At 42.4% G+C, this 20,216-nt stretch overlaps 1 protein-coding gene across 1 annotated transcript; it reads right to left on the bottom strand.

The window, feature by feature from the left end:
- Positions 1 to 84: 84 nt before the first annotated feature.
- LOC121295401 (RING finger protein unkempt homolog) lies at positions 85 to 19,229 on the bottom strand. Its single transcript, XM_041219967.1, has 16 exons — positions 18,903 to 19,229; positions 16,541 to 16,750; positions 15,238 to 15,414; positions 14,895 to 15,025; positions 8,836 to 8,971; positions 8,539 to 8,656; positions 8,038 to 8,122; positions 7,386 to 7,519; positions 6,979 to 7,146; positions 5,616 to 5,711; positions 5,246 to 5,420; positions 3,316 to 3,420; positions 2,300 to 2,482; positions 1,989 to 2,170; positions 1,276 to 1,533; positions 85 to 431 (listed from the first exon to the last, which is right to left on the bottom strand). The coding sequence occupies exons 1-16, from the start codon at positions 19,031 to 19,033 to the stop codon at positions 276 to 278; spliced, it is 2,445 nt and encodes an 814-aa protein (XP_041075901.1). The 5' UTR covers positions 19,034 to 19,229; the 3' UTR covers positions 85 to 275.
- Positions 19,230 to 20,216: the final 987 nt, after the last annotated feature.

Genomic DNA, 20,216 nt, shown 5'->3' with positions numbered 1-20,216 from the left:
TGATGTTTTTAAAAAAGCACTTGATTCAAGGTACACCACCTATGAAACATTTTGACGTCTGAAGTGTTAAATGTTTTCAGTTAATCAAATAATTAGACCAATTAAGTAACGGAGAGCTCGGGTGGAACGAAAGCCAGAAGACACTGCGGCCCTCCAGTTTGACAGCCCTGCTCTAAACAGCTCGAGTTTGTACGCAGAAGGGTTCTTCCAGCTTTAACAGTCTATTAGATACGAGTAGTCTCCCCCCTCAATCTACTGCAAGAAAGCCAGTGTGGTCAGGACTGCAGGCTCAGTGTCCCGGGAGGCCGGCAAACAGGACACTCCTCTATGCAGGAACAGGCCTCACACAGCACAGTGTGTTGGCACGGCAACATCACACGGCTCCCCTCCTGACAGCGCAGACACTTCACCTTCTGCAGCTGGAAGACAGCCTAGGGAGAGACAGCACAGGGTTCAGATCACAACACAGCTCACCAGCACAGGGCTCAGATCTCAACACAGCTCACCAGCACAGGGCTCACAAAGTGGACAAGACACACAATTAAATACAATATTTTAAATGCTTAGGAAAGAATACAAAGGACAGGAAAATCTGAAAAATTCCCCGGAAAGTCATTTTTGCTTAGGTACTGCCTTCACAGTGTTCTGTTTTCAGCTGTTTGTGTTGGTGTTGTAGGCAGTATGTGGTCTCGCACACAGAAGGAATGTGCAGGTGCTTGAATGGGGGTCCATTTGCTAAGGTGAGAAAGTAAAATGATTGATATAATAATGAAAAATGAACTGTCGAAGTCAAAGTGGTGGCGGTGAACCTGGGAAATAAACTGGAGTAGTGAAAGAGGATTTGGTGTATAAATCAATGCGGCATCCCTTATCTTAATGAACCTAAGAATATTTAGGACAAGAGGTCATTCAATTCAGCAATGATCATACAGTTCCTAGTAGCTGAGTTCTCCCCACAACTGTATGATCAGAATGAAAAACATGGCTTGGTATCCATTCTATTCCCTCACCATTCTCTGTATAAAAAAGTGTCTTCTACAATCTCCAACGGTGTCCTTTCAACTTGGGGTAACACGGTCAACTTAGGATTTTTAAAATTTCAATAAATTGATTTTATTTAGCCAATACACACCAAGAAACCTACATTTGATCTAATTTTATAGCTATTTAGAGTAAATAACGTGGATAATAAAATATTTTCAAGCAGAATTTGTTGGTACATGTCTCTGTTTCTGAAGCCCATGCTACGTGTCTAGAGTCTGGCCATGCCAATACCTGCTCGACTCTCTCCAGGCCGGAGCGCAGTTGTGTCTGCAGGTTATACAGTGTGGGCAGGGGCAGCAGCTGGAGCTGCTCGTAGCAGTGAAGGATCTGCGGCTCCTTTCCGGCCTGCAGCCGCTGAAGCGCCTCGTGAAGCTGTTGAGCTCGCTGCTCCAGCACCTCCCTCCGCTTGAGCGCCATAGCACCCTCCCGGCCTGCGCTGGCTGCGTCCTCATTTGCCTCTTCCACATCCCTCTTCCACATGTCACATGCCTGCAGGAAACACCTGCTGTTAACACAGGGTGACAACACGCACACACACCCACAAAGAAATACAGTACAATGACCTCCTTCAGAGCCTTGCTTATGTCACACACTTGTAAGAGGGAGTGCAGCAGTGGGTTTCAACAAGTACCAGTAACAGCAGTCTTAACATGTTGTAAAACAGAAACTGTCCCTATTACAAATGGCTTTCTTTTTACGGTGCAAATGTTACAGCTTCATCTAGTTATATGGCAAGACTTCACCACAGAGAACAAGGAGTGGCTGCTTTGTTTCACCTTCAGTAACTGTGAAACTGTAGTCATTTCAACACCACGTTTCTTCTTAGAAACCACAGGATTAGTGCAGTCCTTCAAAATACTGTCTGTGTTAACAAACTGTAATCAATTATTGGTGCATCAGGAGTTGCAGTTGACACAGAAGGGGTGGGGGGGTTCATGCCTCACCTGTCTGGCCTGCCCCCAGGACTCCTCCCAGTGTTTCAGTGCTCCGCTGGCCTCGTCCAGCTCATGCCGCAGTCGTGTCAGCTCCCCGGAGCTGGCGCCTGTCAGGAAGGCGGGGGAGGAGTTAGGGGAGAAGTTCCCAGGTGGGAAGTGCTCCCAGATACTGCTGTTCATCCCGTTCAGACCTGGTAAAGACATACATTCTTATTACAATGTCTCACTCAATGTCACAGTTCATTTTTACTCATATTTAGCCATTTAACAGCCCATATGATATAGTTATCCTAACCCCAAAACTAAGGAAGACGACTCACCTAGTGAGCCCTGTGGAAAGGTGCTGTCTGATTGGCTCAGGTGGCGCTGGTGATGCTGGAGGCTGGAGGGCATGAAATGAGAACAATTGATTGGTGGAGACAGTGAGGCAGAGTGAAAGGAGGCGGAGCTTCCCAGAGAGCCAGGGATGTTAACGGGAGCCGAGCTCTGAAGCAAACTCCCCCCTGAGAGAGAAAAAGAGACAGAAGAAGGTTAGAAAGGGCCCTGTTACACACCTACCACGCCTACATACAGGTACTGACTTCATAGCCCTAGGCGAAGTTAACAAAATAAAATTTAAAAAAATGTATTTTTATAATTTAGTGTGCCCAATTATTTTACCCCCCGATTTTCTCCCCAATTTGGGCTGTCCAATGATTTTTTCCCTCAACGCAGCAATTCCCCACACAACTCAGGAGAACTGAAGGTTTAGTGGGTGTCCTGATCCCATGACCGAACCAGCTTACTCTTTTTCACCAAGGAACTTAAGTGCAGATGTCAGTGAGCAATCAGCCTTTGGAGGACAAATGCAAACCCTGCAGGTGTCTGTCTGAGCTCACTGGGCTCCTGATCAGTATGGTCCTCTATAGCAGTGGTGAACTAATTCCCACTGATTTTAAATGTTGAATTTCTGTTAGAAAAAAATATGCGATTTATATTAAATATATGTGTGTGTGTGTGTGTGTGGGAGGGGGGGGGGAGCGCAACAAAATATATGCTAAGAAAAGGGGGTGGCATATGAAAAGTTTGCACACCACTGCTCTATAGTACAGTGAGAAAAAACAGTTTCTGACAGTTTCGCCTCCCTAACCCAAGGGAGCAACAGAGCCAATGCAACACTCCCTCTGCAACCCCCAGCGAAGCCAGCCAGGATGCAAACCTGCTCTCCCATGACTGTATGACTCATCCTGCATCACATGGCCATGCTTTTAAACTGTATTTCCAAGGGGTGAAGATACTGGGACCCTGTATAAGTCACCCCCTTGCCGATCAGGATGCTGCTGCTGGACCCCCTTACCGATCATGATGCTGCTGCTGCTGTGGGCTGCAGTTGTGCTGTCGAAACTCTTCTCTAGCGCTGCCATGCCAAAATCATTGAGGTCCAGATCATCCAGGGCAGACTCTGCAACAATAGCAATGCAAACAAGCGTGAAAATAATGCTCTGACATGGACTAGCCGTTTTATATTCTTTCTGCTGGGTGGCAGAAGCAGTTTCTTTAATAAATATTATTTTATGGTCCTTACGGACTAAGACTGCCATCTTTAATGCTAGGACCGCCACGACAGTCATTTTGACGGTACATTAAATACCTAGATGCCGTTTCAAAGGCAAGATCGGAAAAATAAGGACGTTATAAATCCTGCCCACCTAGAACCGCCAAAGCAGTCATTTTGACTGCCTTTTAGAATATATGTTTTTATTTTGAATATAACCTACAATAGTCTCTATATATATATATATATATATATATATATATATATATATATATATATATATATATATATATATATATATATATATATATAATCTGTTATCATCTCTACTGGACCTGGCAGCCATCAATTCCTTTGTTTTGCATAAGGAATGCACCAGGAAAAATATCAGTAGGAGAGATAAGCAGTAGGCTGCTGCAGCTCAACCTGGATTCAGTGCTGCACCGACTGACACATGCAAGAGAAAACATATGTAACTCATTTTAATTTTTTTTTTTTTGCATATATACCTGTTTACTCACTTTCTTTTGAAATATTTTGAAATATTTTTGTATAGTTTTTCAGTTTTTGAAGTAGTGCTTTATATGTGGTAAGTTAGAAAACAAACCCTTTTATGTTTAATTATTCATTTAAATGTGGTGATTCAGCTGTGCAGATGTTTGATATGACATGCTTCAATATGACTGCTGGTTTGATATGACTGCCGGAGATTTTAGGTATGAGTATAACTGCGGCAGTTCTAGTGTTAAATATTTAAACTCCTGAATTTTTTTGGTTTTTTTGTCTTGCGCTGCAATCAAATCCTCATCACCTACGAAACAACCTGGCGCAAAACTTGGCTTTTGTTTTTTATACTGTCCTTGCTGTGCTAGCACTGGTATAGTTATACTCCATCCTCCACAATGCACTTCACCGGGCCCCAGCAACTTCTTGTCAATATATACTTTTTAATATTCACAGTGTTTTAGATCCTACTACTTCATCTGATAGAGTAGAGTTTCTCTACTTTTTTCTAGGCTGAGAATATTGAATTATTTGAACGTTTCCTTATGGCTCATGTCATTAATCCAAGTTCAGCCTGGAGACTTTTCTCTGCACCATAAGTGAATTTATTTATTTATTTATTTATTTTTTAAATTCAGTCGTCTCCAATTTTTTTACCCCGGTTTTCTCCCCAATTTAGTGTACCCAGTTATTATCTGTATCTTCGGCTCACTGCTCGCAACCCCCCCGTCGACTCGAGGAACGGAAGCTGGAGCGCGCGTCCTCCGAAATGTGCTCCTGCCAATCCGTCATTTCTCGTGCTGCGGATCCACAGCGAGGCCACCAGACCTATAGTGCCGGAGGACAACACAGATTTGGCGGCTCCACTGCAGAAGCACAGACGCCCTAACGGCCACAGGAGTCCGTGATGCGCGGTGAGCCGTGGATTCCCCTGCCAACCTAAGCTCTCCCTACCCGGGCAGCGCGCGGCCAATTGTACGCCACCCCCTGGGAACTCCCAGTCACGGTCGGCTGTGACATAGCCTGGACTCGAACCTGCAATCCCGAGGCTACAGGGCACATCCTGCACTTCACATGGAGTGCCTTTGCTGGAAGCCCCATTCGTGTCTTTTTTGTAGTGAGGTGACCAAAACTGGTCACAGCTGTCCTATGGGACACCGCGCTGTGAATATCCTGGTGAGTAAGAAACCAATAAATAAATGACAAATAAAAGCCTGGCAGTCCTCACCCACGACGGACTCGACGGTGTCGCTGGTGGGGTAGAAGGGCAGTGCGTTGGCGTTCATGCCACGGGTGGTGCTGCTGGCTGCAGGGCTGGGGGGGGTTGTGGCCAGGCTGGATGTCATGCTGGAGGAGATGCTGGACGTTGGGGGGCTCCCCACAGGGAGCAGACCCAGCCCATCCTAAACAAGAAGAGAGTGGTCAGGCGACTGTGCATTTCATTGCAGCCATCCTTTTTGCGAAGAAGAAATTCACTTTATATATAGGATTAGGAAAGTACAGCACAACAGCACACATCAAAGCTGCATTTCAGTAATTATAAAGAATATCATGTTTCTCTGAGGGGTAGATCGAGTTGTACTGTGCTGTAACAGTACCAGTGCATGGTGTCGAACCGGTGTGGGTCCAGTACTACAGTGGAAGGGGGCTGAGTCTCCACTCCTATGCTCCAGGGTATGTGCTTTCTGTTTTGCCTGCAGGGTGGGGCGAACAAGAAGAAAACAGGTGAGGAGGAAAAAAAAAAGTAGGTCATCGTAACATAAAAAGAAAATGCAAGTAAAATGTTTAAGGAAAGCAAAACACTCTGACTGTATGGATTCAAACGTCTGAGCATGTACCATAAAAATGTACAACGCATACAGAACTGAGTAGAAAAGTGGCAAAAGAAATTCAGTGTCGGCAAATGTTACATGTCGGTCACAAAAATCCAAACTCACCAAGAGAAAGACATTGGTGTTGTAATACTCATCACTGTCAGCAACCAGACAGTGCAGGAAGCATCCTCAAACCAGTAGAACAGGCCTGCCTATGCCAGTACATGCTCACACTATGAAGATGGTGCACCATCATGCACTGTACGCATAACTTGAACTGCTACTCTATTGATATATTTTGTTTTATTTATTAAACTGATTTTTTGCTGGAGTACTGCCTCTCTCCACAGCTGGACTATCTGAACAATTGGCAATTTTTGATACTATCGAACTCTTGATTCTCTTTTAAATACACAAATACACTGAGGCTGTAGAAGATCATAGTTATAACATGGGTTTTGTTTCATTCAACACACGTTGTAGTGCAAGAACTGTTAAGTAACTGAAAAATACAAATGTGAGTCGAAACATCTGAAAGTGTCTACCTGCTCGATTGTTAACATTGATTCCACCACACTAACCTACAGCACTGCTGCCACAAGAGGGCGCAAACATGTACAAAGAGCTGCTGAATTTGAAGTTGCTACTGTCATGTCACTACAAAGTGCAATGTATACCATTTAAAGATGCACACTATGCACACTGAATCAGTGACTTTCTTTCCCCCTTTTTTTAGGAGTAACTTCATTCCTGATTATTATATACTTTTGCTACACATCTCTCAATGTTTCTGACTTTGATTGCTATCGTAATTTGTCAGAATGACACAAGAGAATTGAGTGCAGCACACAGGTGAAGTTAAATAAATAAATCAAGGTTAAATCAAGGTCATTTAATTGTACTTTAAAGTAGCAATCAGGTGCATTCACTGGCAGTCAAGTGGTTAACTGGTATTTGTGTTTAAATTTCAAATTTACCTTCAAGTTGCCAAAAATCATAATATTTTTTTTATTGCTAACCGAAATAAAAAAAAAAAAACACTGTATTTGCATATTATGGCTATGTCATAATCACCCCATTATCCAGCAAGTACCCATTAAGTACCAGGGTCATAATACCATGTAAGCTCTGAGGAGAGTGTGCCCACCTGGTCTTCACGTTCAAAGCCTGGTGCTTTCCCATAGCCACCTCCTGCAGTTGTGAAGAACGGGGCCTCCAGGCTGGAGGACTCCTGGCACAGCATCCTTCCCAGCATCCCCTGTGGTGAGACACACATACTGGAAGGGTTGAGAGAGCTGCAGCTGCTGGACAGAATCTAAATTAAAAAAAAAAATACATTTAAGACATTAACAGAGGTTTCATTTGTTAAATAAAACAATTTAGAACACAGTAAATATATGGCAGAGCAATTTGCCCACAGTGAAAAATCAGGCCTCTAGACAGGAAGGCCCCTGATCTATATGTTTTGTACGACATTAATTGAGAACTGGTTGTCTATTAAATGATCTAATCTTATCAAAATGGAAAAGATACAAAGAGAGGTTGTTTGCTTACACTATGCAGCTCAGAGGTGTGTGGGCTGGTGGGGCTGACAGGCAGCGAGTCTGCAGGAGTTAAGAGGGGCAGGCCTGCAGGCGTTGGGCTGGAGGCCGAGCAGGAGGACTGGGCTTCATCACTGCATAAGGGCTCTGTGAAAATCAAACACCACACTCACTCTTAATCACACATTGCTTACAGTACCTTCATAGAAATCTACTGTTAATGATCTAGAAATATACAGGTAATACAAACCACCAGGGGATTTATGGGGGAAGTACAGTATTGTACGATGGTAGCAGAATGAAAATAACAGAGCCTGCTGTTTTATTTTTCATTTTGAGCGTGGGAAGAGTGTGGATGCAGGAAAGAACACAATTGTTGTATTTAAATTGATACAAATGAAGAACAATAATTGTTCTAATAGGATGTTACTTTTCAATAGACTTGTCATTGTTTTTCTTATTATATCGAAAATAACTGAAACAACTTACAAAATGCTATTTTATTCATATCTTAGAATAGATTTGTATGTTACTATGTATTTTGTATTTAGTAACTGGTCTGTTCTTCATTCTGACCTAGCTGTTCATTAGCTGTGAATATTTGTGGGTTTTAAAAATAACCCAAGGTTATTTCACTGTGTGAAAATGATCAGAAAGCCACATACGGTCCATGTGAGCGAAGGCACAGAAGGGTCCGCGTGGGCAGCTGCCAGCCTGCTGCATGTCATTACATTTTGTGGATTTGTAAATCTGCAGGGAGACACAACATAAAACCCCATTGTTTAATCTCTTCCTCCAACAACAACAGATGCTCTCTCCCTCTGTCATGCTCTCTACACAGAAGTCTTTACAGTCTTATTTCTGACTGCGTTAATGAGTCATTCTGGCTTCAATACATTTGATGTCCTCTGCTAAAATAAACTACCGACTTTTTCATTTCAACCAAAAGGCAATCTTCGGTTTCGGATCGACACAGAAAGGAGGCAGTCATATAAAATCACTTCCAGCAAGCGGGCTGGAGTTAAGGAGACAGCTTGCTGCAAGGCCTCAAACAGCACAGTTTTAAAGAAAGGCTGCATAGCATATTTACTGAAACAATGCTTGCCATCTTTTAACGGTAACTTCCTTTTCCCTATCCAGACCCTATTCCCAGGTGCTGGAGGTACCTCTGGGTGGAACTGCTGCTCTGTGCGTGTGTGGCAGTACTGGCAGCCGTCTCCGCTCTCACACTTGCTGGGGTCACCCCACTCGTCAGCATGCTTCACCCCGGGGCAGGGCAGCGACCTGGGGACAGCACAGACACAAAGTCATTCAGTCTTTCTACCCTTGGCTTTGACAACCAGGAGAGATAAACAGACAGACACGCGTGACATCAGTATTTAGGGTAGTAGACAGAAACTGACATATATAGATTTCGACAAATCAATGACACTTTGCATTTCCAGACAAGCACAAACTGGTACCTGTATTTGTGCTTGCGGGGGCCCCTGCGACGGTCCTTGCTGTTGTGGTAGTAGGGACAGGCGTAACCCTGACGACACAGTCGCGGGGGTTTCTTGCACTGCTCCGTCTTGTAACTGGACAGCACATAGCTGGCCTCTGTGAGAACAAGGGGACAGGAGTCACTTACCAATCATCCAAGCCAGCACATAATTCTACGAGCAATGTGCTGGTTTACCCTGCTTGATGTTCTGTATACATTAACCTAGTCTGGGACCCAAGTCAAGATTTTAACATTTTTTTGCCCCAAAGAGGAATAAAATGTTACCTATGTCAGATTGATGGGGGTCAAAATGAGGCAGGTGTCAGTGACAGGCCTGAGCTAGGACCCTTTTTTGAGCAGCTGGGTGTCAGTTGTAGATGGATGGTGTTCTTGAGAGCTAAAGTAAAAACAACACTAAACTACTGATGAAGGTTCATAAAGCAGCTGTGTTTCACCACAGCTTGGTCCAGGTGTGCTATATGTCAGTCCAACCCCAATGAACATTTAAGACAGGTTAGGTCAGAGGGTGTAAAGACATTTTGCAAAGCTATGAAGATCCGAAAACATGAACTTTCAGACAAGATTACTACCGAACTTGATGAATCCACAGCAATCTTTTGGCATGAAAATTGCTATTAAACATAAAAATAAAAAACATTACTTGAACGACTGGTAAAGAACAAGACCACTAAAATATGGGAAATTGTTTCTGCCCCTTGCGTTCCTGATCCAGAGCCTCATAAAGAAAGCGCAACCCACTCTTCATCATCACATCTTGACTGGAGGAGGTGCTTTATCAGTCAAAAGGTGCGTCACAAAGAAAACAAGCATCTCATAGCTGACCAAGGTAAAAACAGTGAAACCTCTCTTAGAATTGCAGCAAAGTACCTAAAAGACCATGCCATTCTTTTGAACCTGTCTATGTTTGATCTTATTGCTGCTAATGCTAAGTGCCATAAGTCTTGTCGTGACAACTACATCTGCAGAGCAAAGCATGCTTCCAAGCAGGAAGACACACGTGTTTATATATATATACAGGCATTTGAGGAGCTAGTAAAACGTATTCACTCTGAGCTCATGAAGGGCAATCCCTGTGAATTAGCTGCACTGCTAAGGCATTGTTAGCAGTGCCATCATACTAAATCATGCCATAGAAGTAGCTGATAATTTGAAACAAAAGTTGAATGAGAGCCTGTACATTCTGCAAATGCGGAATGTAAGTGTACACTACAGCTCAGATTATAAAAGCTGATCTACAAAGAGTTAAAGGGCTTAAACCATTCCGTATTCCTTCAAGCCAGATTGGCTCAAAAACTCTTCTTTCTTTGCTTCATCATCCTGGTCACACTGTTTCCTGTAGTACATGGAAGAGGGTAGAAATGGAATTGCTGAATGTCTGACTGAAAGTCACAACCAGGGAGAAACTCACTCCATCCAACATTAAGCCAAATATTTTTTCACAAGCTGCAGCTGACAATGTTGACATAAATGAAGAGCAAGCACACAACTCATGCCACCAGCATAGTGCTGTACCAGCGCAAGGGAGAACGTTTTTCCAGTGTAAGTTCTATCGCCCACCTGGCTCCTGGGAATTTCGGTTCTGTGCAATTGCATCGAAAATCTCAACGTAAACACGGGTGTCTATGAAGTGGCAGATTTCTCTGCTTATGGAAAGCACCCACTTTGCCCACTAAAATTTAAATTCAACAATGCATCTCCAACTGAATACAGTATACACTGATTTGACAAACGTTCAGACGATAACAAAGCAATTGGGCCAAAAGAATGCAGTCATCACTTTTGATGAGGCAATCTACTGTAAAGAAAAGGAAATTCAATGGTGTTGCCCTGAAGAGTATGCAGTTTTAGTTTTGCGACTAGTGAATGCACACTGCCATGACAGTCCTTGCCTATATCGGTTGATATGTTGAAGAGAGCGGATTGGAGGACTTGTTTCTAGATTCTGGAGTATATGGAAGTTTCACAGCTGCAGCTCTGCTAAGAGGCATGGTTTAAATCGAGGGGATAGATTTCATAAGCTTGTGTCTGAAGCAAAGCAATGCCTGCGTTGACAAGCCTTTGGGAAGTGGGTGAAGCAGCAAAGTGGACTGTGCCTTGAATTTAATGAGAATGCCATTGTTGCTGACCTACAATATATGGCCTGTGTAGAAACTGATGAGGAATCACTGACTGATAGACTCAAGGAGTTAAACAGCTTCTCAACAAGTTTCAATGCCAGGGCAGCATGATAGCTAGGACATCTGCATTCTGGGAAAGGTACCTTGATATGATCAACATTCTAATAAGATTCATCCGAGCTGAAAGGGTTGGGTTATGGGAGCTTCATCTGGCTTCCATTACAGATATGCTGCCCTATTTCTGTGCTTATGATTGCACACATTATGCGCGTTGGGCAACGGCTTATGCTGCAGGCATGAATCTTCTTCCAAAGACTGCACCTAAGGCTTATCATCAGTTTCTACTCTGTTTGTCGTTCTAATCAGAAATGCAATCAAATTTGGACTGGCATCGCTCTGGAACAAAAAAATAAGAGATGGAATAACTGGCTTCAGCTTGAAGCCAGAAGCTGTAAAGCAAGGGATCCTCACAGCCCACGAACGCTCAACCATCACAACAGCCATGTTGTAACTTAAGTGAAGATGCTGCTACTCATGGACACAAAGAAGCAGATCCAATGTGTATTAGACGGGATGAACTGGATGTTCAGAAAATCCTGACAGTGCTGTATAACCTCCTGTAACAGTGTCTTGCTTCTGGGTATGTGCATTCGCTGACGAGTGACAGGAAAGAGATCAAGACAGGGGTTGAAGTTGAAACGCCTGCACAGGCACGCAGGATTTATTAACAAACAGAAAACGAAAGTAAATAAAAATGTTCATGTGACATTACGAACGATGGTAACGCACAGAGGACTGCTACAGCAAGCTGTACAAAAAGTGCAAAATAAAACACAGCACAAAAAAACTATCAAAATAAAGGTGCCGTAACAACGGCGTGCGCTACTCCCTAAGGCATGGAGGTCCCGCTTTATACACCTCGCTCACTATACATCAGTGGGATTTACAATCCCTGAACTAATCTTCTCTGTTCAATCACAAGCAAACCCTGACTCCGACTACTACAGGGGCAACGACGGTTTCGCTTCTGATCCCGGGTCACTCTCACGGTGATCAGGATTACGCAGCCAGGTCTACATGTCCGGGTAACGTGGACGATCTTTAGCCCATTGTCCGCGGCTTTGCAGCAGCTCCGAGGTGAACAAACAGGACCTCTTTATACCCAACGCCATGCTGGAACACACCTACCTGCTGATTATCCACAGCTGGCAATCACACAAAGCAGGCAGGCTATCCCAGGAGCATCAGGTACTTCATTAAATTAATTACAACAATTTACACATTTATTTACAATATATACAACAAAACCCACTCTTCATGCGCAGGGCTCCTGTCCTGCTACATTCCATTCCAACTGGATGAAGCAGCTAATGCAAAGGATTTAGGAATATCACAAAAATAACTGCTGGCCACTTGCATAGTGGATTTATTGAGACACTACCAAAACTTAAACTGAAGACATTTTCATCTATGGCAAAGATCTAAATTACCTTGCAGTGTAGAGAAAACAAAAGTGTTAAACACAGACTGTGAGTTATTCATGATTGAAGCACAGTCCAAAGTGATTGACCTGAAGAAGGTATTTAAGTACGAGCTCACAAGTGTCCTTGTGTCACTAGCTCATTAAGCTGGTACCTTAAAATGTGGAAACAAAGCAAATCTAATGAAGGAACTAGAAAAGAACATGAACTGTTTGACAAAGCTTCCTCAAACTGACATACCGCAGATAATAAAGGGAACCACTGGGATTACATTTGGCGAGTTTGCAAAGAGGCTATTAGACGTTTTACTGGTCAAGGTGCAAGATCCAAGCTATGTTCGATTCAATGTAGTTTTTGATCGATACGATCAGGAGGACTCAATGAAAACAGGGGAACAAAAAAGACAAGGTTCAGAATACAGCAGTTTAGTAAAAATCCACAGTCTGTGTAGCAAGATACCTATACCATGCAGAAGTTCTACAGCAATCCATGCAACAAGGAGAACTTTGCAGCTTTTCTATCAGACCTGTGGTGTGATGTAGCAAGCAAAACCCTGGAACCTGGGAAGGAGTTAGTCATTGCAAGTGGTTTTAAAAACAAAATGAAGGCAAAGTCTGTGTTAAGAGAGTGTTACAGAAGTTCCAGCACTTTATTCTACACAAGGAAGCAGATACATGTCTCTTCTAACATGCAGGCCATGCAGCACTCAGCTGCCCACAACTAGTCATGTGGTCACCAGATTCAGATGTAAAACTTCTTTGTGTGCATTTTGCATCACAACTGGCTGGCCAGGAAGTTTGACTAAGGACTGGCATAAAGGAAAATCAGCGCTTGATTCCTACACATAGCATTGCAAAAACATGTGGCTCACTGGGTGTGATTCAACAAGTGCACTGGCAGAAACCTGGAATGTAAAGCCACTGAAAACTTGCTCATTTTACTGGACTACAAAGCTTGAACAAAACTACATTGGCTACTTTCAGTGCTTTGGAGAGATTCACCTCAGCTCTGTATGGTGAAGAACCTGATTGTGGGGTGAATCTGTTGCTCTACAAGAAGTTCTGCGAGAACCAAAACAAAAATGAACTTCTACCGCCAACACAAGACAGTCAATAACAACACGCAATGAAGGCAAACTATCAGACGTACATCTGGAGTAATGCTTTGGTGGCCCAACCTCATATACCATCGGCCATTGATCATGGCTGGCACAGGGATAATGTCACTTGAATGATGGTGCCAACATCAAAGGCACTGCAAGCAGCTCCAGTTAGTTGCATGTGGGTGTAGGAAATCTGAGTCCATAAGCTACTGCAGTTGTACTAGGAACAGACTTGCCTGCAATGAAGCTTGTGAATGCATGAAAGATTGCTGCCCAAATCCTTGCAAAGTTCAAATGACTGTAAATGACTCTGAATTTGATGATGAACAAGATTCCAATTCTGATTAGTGACTGATGTAAATTTCCATCACCTCAATATATTCAATACAACTGACATATAATGGTACCATTAAAAACTGACCCCTTTTAAAAGAAAAAAAAAAAAAAAACTGTACTTTTACACAGCTCATTTTCAAAACAGAAAATATAAATTATGAACAAAAAGAGGACTGGCTTATTTATATTGCCATACTGTCCTATTAAATGAGTGGAATTTTAGAAAAATTTAGGAAGTACCTGCTTCTATAAAAAAGGATCTTAGCTCAGCCCTGCCACTGATCTGCCAGACACCCTGTCTCATTTTGACCCACAGGAGTCCCTCCATCAGGTTGACATAGTTAAAACTGTATCCCTCTCTGAGGCAGAAAAACTTAAATTAGCCTCTTTTCTTATCAGTTGAGTAATGTGGATTCCGAAAGATAGTCTCCTTTTTAAATGACTTCTTTTCAAATAAAATCCAGTTGGAATTATTCCTAGTTTCCGAATATTTAATTTTCAGTGTAAACAACATATTGGGGTGGATCCTCTCATTTTAACATTTTCAACTGTCTCAGTAATTTTATTGTGATTTAAACTGAATCTATTTTATATTATCAGAATAATTTAGTTTTTGTCTCTCCGGGTGGACTTAACTCAGAGATTAACACCACTGTTTGAATGGAATACATGCTGTCGCCGTGGATCTTTTAACTATAGCAGTGTTCTATAGAACGTTCAGTGCTCACTGCTGCATTTACCCGCTACAGCTTGACACAGCACGTGAAACCTTACCACCTGGACAAGGGAGAAGCCAAAACGTTGTGGATGTATCTATTTATATATTTAATACTCCGGAAAAGATGTCATTTTATCTGTGCATGTGCAACATCATCACAGCAGCAAACCATAAGAAGTAACTAAACTACTGACTGTGCAGAGCAGAGTAGCCAGGAGTCATTGGGAACCAAGACATGTGCACATGAGGACTGTCCTACGCTACCTTGCCACCGGGGCTCTTCACACAGGATCTTCTCAATCAGGGCACAGCTGGCTGCAATGGCTGGCTGCCCCTCAGCACTGCCCTCAGCAGCGGCCTGCCCGTTCTGCATTGCCTCCATCGCCTGGAGTTCCCTGGAACAGCAACGTGAAAACACTTGGTTATTTCTGGAATACCTGGGCATAGTCACAATTGTATCTTGTTTAACTTGGCCATTTTTAATAATTTTATCATATTATACGGCCCATTTTATAGATATCACATCTCTGTATGGTTGGTCACTTTATGCTAACGTGTGAAGTTTTCAGAAGAGCTGGATATTTGATCAGGGCAAGTTTCTCCCTACCTGATGTCGTAGACAGGTGTGCGCAGGTCCTGTGGTCCGTGTGCAAAGGTGCAGTGTGGCCCATTCTTGCTGCAGTTGCCCTTACCGTCTGTCTCGTGGATGCAGGTGCCCGTCTTATAGTAGCGAAGGTGGTAGCGCCTCTCGGTGTCGCCTGCAGTGCGGTGGAGGAATGGGCAGCTGAAACAGAGCAATACATCCTCAATTAGGCACACATTGGAATGGACCCACATACTTCAAGTAAAACAAAAGGTCAAAACTATATTTCCTATTTTCTCCTGTGGTTGTGTGAAAGTGTGAGATCGCCTGATTTATATTACAGTGGCATGGGCTTGTGGGGGCAACGGCAAGTCCATGCTGTGGGCAGCACTGGTTGTGTGTGGGCGCCTATGGTGAGCTGTCTAATCCTCACTGTAAAAGGTGACTTCCCAAATGTAAATTGTGGGAGTAAATATTTGTATTATTGTTGTAACTGGTGTTTTAATTGCTTAAGTATTACTGTGCTTGGAAGTTCACAGAGTATTCAGAGCAGCTTTGATACACAATGAAAAGAAATCGCACAAATTGGAAAGAAATCAGTGTGTATACATATAGTTGGCAGTGATTGTTTAACTGACCCTCAATTGACAATTTCACTGGGACACTCCTTCAAGGTGGTAGGCTGTAGCAGCAGTCTGTGTTGTTAGCTGTTCGAGGTGCTGTTACAAAGTGCTGTGTGTTAAAATAAGAGACCAGCGGTGCAGCTGGGGAGCCTGCACATGTGTCTCCATCTGTATCTCCCCTTGGAAGAACATGAGACCTTCCTGGTTTGTTATCTTTCTGTCACAATACTAAGGAGCAGCCAGCAAGCATACACAACACTACCTTGTCTTTTCATTCACAGGGTGTTGTGTGCCTCTCTTATTGTTAAAGCCTTGAATAATCATCTGAGAGCAATTGTAATCCTCAAAAGATCAAGCTCAGAAAAGAACGTCCAGACTGAAGTTCTGAAAATGTTTGTGGCTCATTTATTACAGCTGGTGTAACAGGCAGTGTTGGGTGATTGTGACCGTTACAGATTCTGTCCCGTTGGTGAGATGAGATGAGGATAAAGCTCTGTAACCATGAATGTGGACAAGCCCAACTCTTTTGCACAGTGGTTAAGACACACATTAGTGGTGCCTGAGATATTACAGTATACACACACACACACACACACACACATATATATATATATATATAATATCTCATCTTTGATTGTCTACGCTACAAATAGACCCTTCTTTTTCATGTGGTACCGCCCCAAGGAAGAGCTGTGCTCACTCACTCGTCCCCATCAGGGCAGGTGCCTGAGCCCTCCTCGTACTGAGTGCAGTAGATGTCGGGGCTGTAGTTGAAGGTGCTGTCCCGGCGGCGGATAGGCCTGCGACGCCGCTGGTTTACAAAGTGCCAGTAGAAGCAAGTGAAGGGTCGATGCTGGGAACACTTGTGCTGCACAAAGAGGGGACACTGCTCAGTGCGGAACTCCTTCAGGTACCTGCAGACAGAGAAAGAGGAGTGTGGTGATGGAGACAGGAGTACAACATTGCAGAGGTACTTCAGGTATGAGGAATAAGCAAGTGTGGGACCAGGTCTTGAAACTCTAAGGGTGTGCTACATCATTATTTTTTTGCAACTATGTTTTACTCTAACAAGCAGAATAACTGTATTTAGCAAATTCGTTATTATTTGAGCATTGCTGTTCAGCTGTACAGTAGCCCCTCGCTAAACCGGACATGCCGGGAGACAGCCAGGATTGTCCGAAATAACGAGGTGTCCAGTTTAAAAAACAGAAAATAAAAATTGCATACACATACATTTAAAAGGTTCAGTTTATTTTAAATTTCAGTTTAAATGTATAAATCACTGTGCTGAAATAACATTAATTGCTTACCTTCTTTTAATTTCCTTAGTTTTACCAGAACAAAACCAAAATGGTACATTAAAATAAAAGCAAAATCCTACAAGTTATTGTTTTGTGCGATGGGGAGGGGTTGAGTAGATTTTTCTACCATTTTGTCCCTTGGACAAGAAGTTTTATTATCAAGATTTGTCCATTTTATGATAAAGATAAGTTTATGTTTTTTCAGTTCATCTATAAATGCAACACAGGAGCTTGGCAGTTTGTATGTTACACATGGGAGCAATATGTTAAACTGTGTAGAATATATGCTACTGAAATTAAATAAAATGTTGTTTCTTTCTGTGGCTAATAACTAGATTCATATATAAATCCTCCACAACATCCTACACTTTGGCCTTGACCTAAGTTTAGTGGCCTTGGTGCCCTCTACAAATTTACTGAACTGAAGGTCAGTTTGGCTTTGTCCTTTTTTCTTGCCAATTTAGAGCCCTGCAACAGTTAAATCATATCACAATGACTTAGGCTATATCACCAGGCACCCTTATTTCCTCAGACTGGTACTTGTGCTAGAAAGTGCCCTAACCCAATGTCATTACAGTACAGTAATCTGTCGCATATCTGTTTTCTAGCGTTTTTTTCTTCTGCAAACATTTTGTTAATGCGCAAGTCCTTTACTAATACGGTGGATGTGCTCTGACATATATGTCAATAGTCCTTATATGGTCGCGACAGTCCCGATTTCCTAGCAAATGTCCTGCGTCCCGATGCATAGGAAGAAAGTCCCGATATTTACCCATAGGAAAAAAAAAATATTCTGCACAGTTGAGTTAGCGAAAACCACACGCTGTGCTCTTGGTGCGGCTGACACATCTGCTGATCACTAACTTATACAAAGGTATGGATGCTTCATTACTCTCATGATGGTCGTGGTGTTGGGGGGGGGGGGGGGGTTTACATCTAGTTATATGATAATGAGTGCTTTTTGCATATGACTCCTCCCATGTGTAACTGTATACTCCTGTTAACTTTCAAAAAGGGAAGCCTATGAAAATGCACATGCAGTTGATCATGGGAGATGAATAGCCCAATTGCCTCACAGTTTTATGCATTTAACCAGAATAACTGACATTTTCAAAAGAAATGCAGTTCACAACCGTATGCAATTATCAAGTTGGATTTCAGTGTCTCTTAATAAATTCAGTATATACTGAACACTTAGACAGCCTAACTGTTTGTGTTTACAATTACAAAAACAGGAACGTGAGCCCTCATACTAATTTTTTTTTTCCCCCCCTAGAGGTATTAGGGCAATTCTAAAGATTTCTATGAGGGAGAATCTGGCAACACTGTGTACCACGTTTATCACTATAGGGCAAATTAAAAATTAAAGGATTCTAGAGATTAAGCGCATATAATTTAGTTTTCTTACTGTCTTGTATATTTCAATAAAGAATTGGACAAAACAATAAAAATTATAACATCAATGCATTGCACAAGCTGACTCATGGTAGTAAAAAACATGACATCACTTAATAAAAGCTGTTTAGCAATCAAAACAAGTCACAAAGAAAGTAATGTGAAAAACATGCGAGTATTTTTAAGCACTACTTCGACCCTTCTGCCAGGTACCCTAGAACAAAAGCAATCAGTCAGATCCCCTCCTACGCGGTTTGGTTCGGTCTGGACCTGTTCGGACCGGATCAAGCCCAACCCCCTTTCTCACTCGCTGCGTCAGGTGTTAGAGGCCTGCGCGTTGTCTGTGCACGTAAGAGTTTGAGTTACGTACGTGTAGTGCTGCGGTTTCTCTGGCTGTGCGTGCAGCGAGCTGGCAGGAGACAATGAGCCTGTGGCGATGGGGGCAGGTGTGGCAGCGACAGCTCCGGACGAAGAGCTCGCAGCAACGGAGCCTTTCGACATGTTTCTGTCTGTCTTCCGAGCTTCCTTTTATTATTGTTCTCTACACTCCGCGGTCCGCTTACTTTCCTAAACTACGCATGCGCCTGGTTCCGGGAACGGGAAATCAAGGCAGTGGCGCATGGCACCCTGGGAACTGTAGTGCCTTATGAAACAATCAAGAACCATGATGCATTGCAGCAAGAACAGCAGCCCCCCCCCCCCCCCCCCCCCAATTTGCTCGTATGTTGAGGTTATGATGGTTATTTTCTATTTAGCGTTTCGCGTTAGTTTCAATGTATGCAATGCTGACAATAATTTGGAATGGAAAAATAACGTTTGCGTTTGGTATTTGTTTTAATAAAACTATGCAGCTTTAATATAAAAATACAAAATCATATTTGTTGAATAAAAGGAAATTAAATAAATCTGTTTTGTAATCGGTATATTACAATGCAAACGGTTACATCTTTTTTCCCATATTTACTGTCCTTGTTGAGCATAATCTGCACATTCTTGTCAGACTGCGCAATGTATTCTTAGTTATAAAATAGTGTAGGTAGATAAAACGTCTGCATAAATAAGAGCATCGATCCTTTTTTAAAGTCATTGTCGCTCACTGCTTCTATATGAATTGTTAACTCAGGGAACGCTGGGAGTAATTAACACCTAGTTTGAATGAGATTAGAATCTCTCGTTTTAAAAAAGGTAAAAGCTGATCTAATTTTTCAAACCTGTTTTTTGCAAGTTAACATGTTGTGATCAGATGAAAGAAAGAAAACAAAGATTTGTTATGATCTGTAATAAATACACCCAATGTTTAATTTTTAAATTATGATTGTGTTATATATATATATATATATATATATATATATATATATATATATATATATATATATATTAGCTCAAAGAGCCAGCTGCCCAACGTTTCGATATGTTGTACATATCTTTCTCAAGGGAGCCTGAATTGATGAAAAAAATATATCCTTTTATGCTTTCACTTTGGAAAACCTGAAATGAATTGTTTTTAGTTTAAGCACACTACTGATTTCAAATAATGTTATTTTTGTCACTCTTGAGCAGCCAATCATTACTCAAAAGCAATGCCGAGGGGTTTTTTTGTTGTTGTTTTGGGTCTCTTGTTGTAAAACTATGCATGACGTATATAGATTGACAAAGCGTTTACCCAATCGCCAAAGGGTTTGCC

This window comes from Polyodon spathula, chromosome 20 (assembly GCF_017654505.1).
Source record: "Polyodon spathula isolate WHYD16114869_AA chromosome 20, ASM1765450v1, whole genome shotgun sequence".
Classification (NCBI taxonomy): Eukaryota; Metazoa; Chordata; class Actinopteri; order Acipenseriformes; family Polyodontidae; genus Polyodon; species Polyodon spathula.
This window is presented reverse-complemented; position numbering and strand designations above follow the sequence as displayed.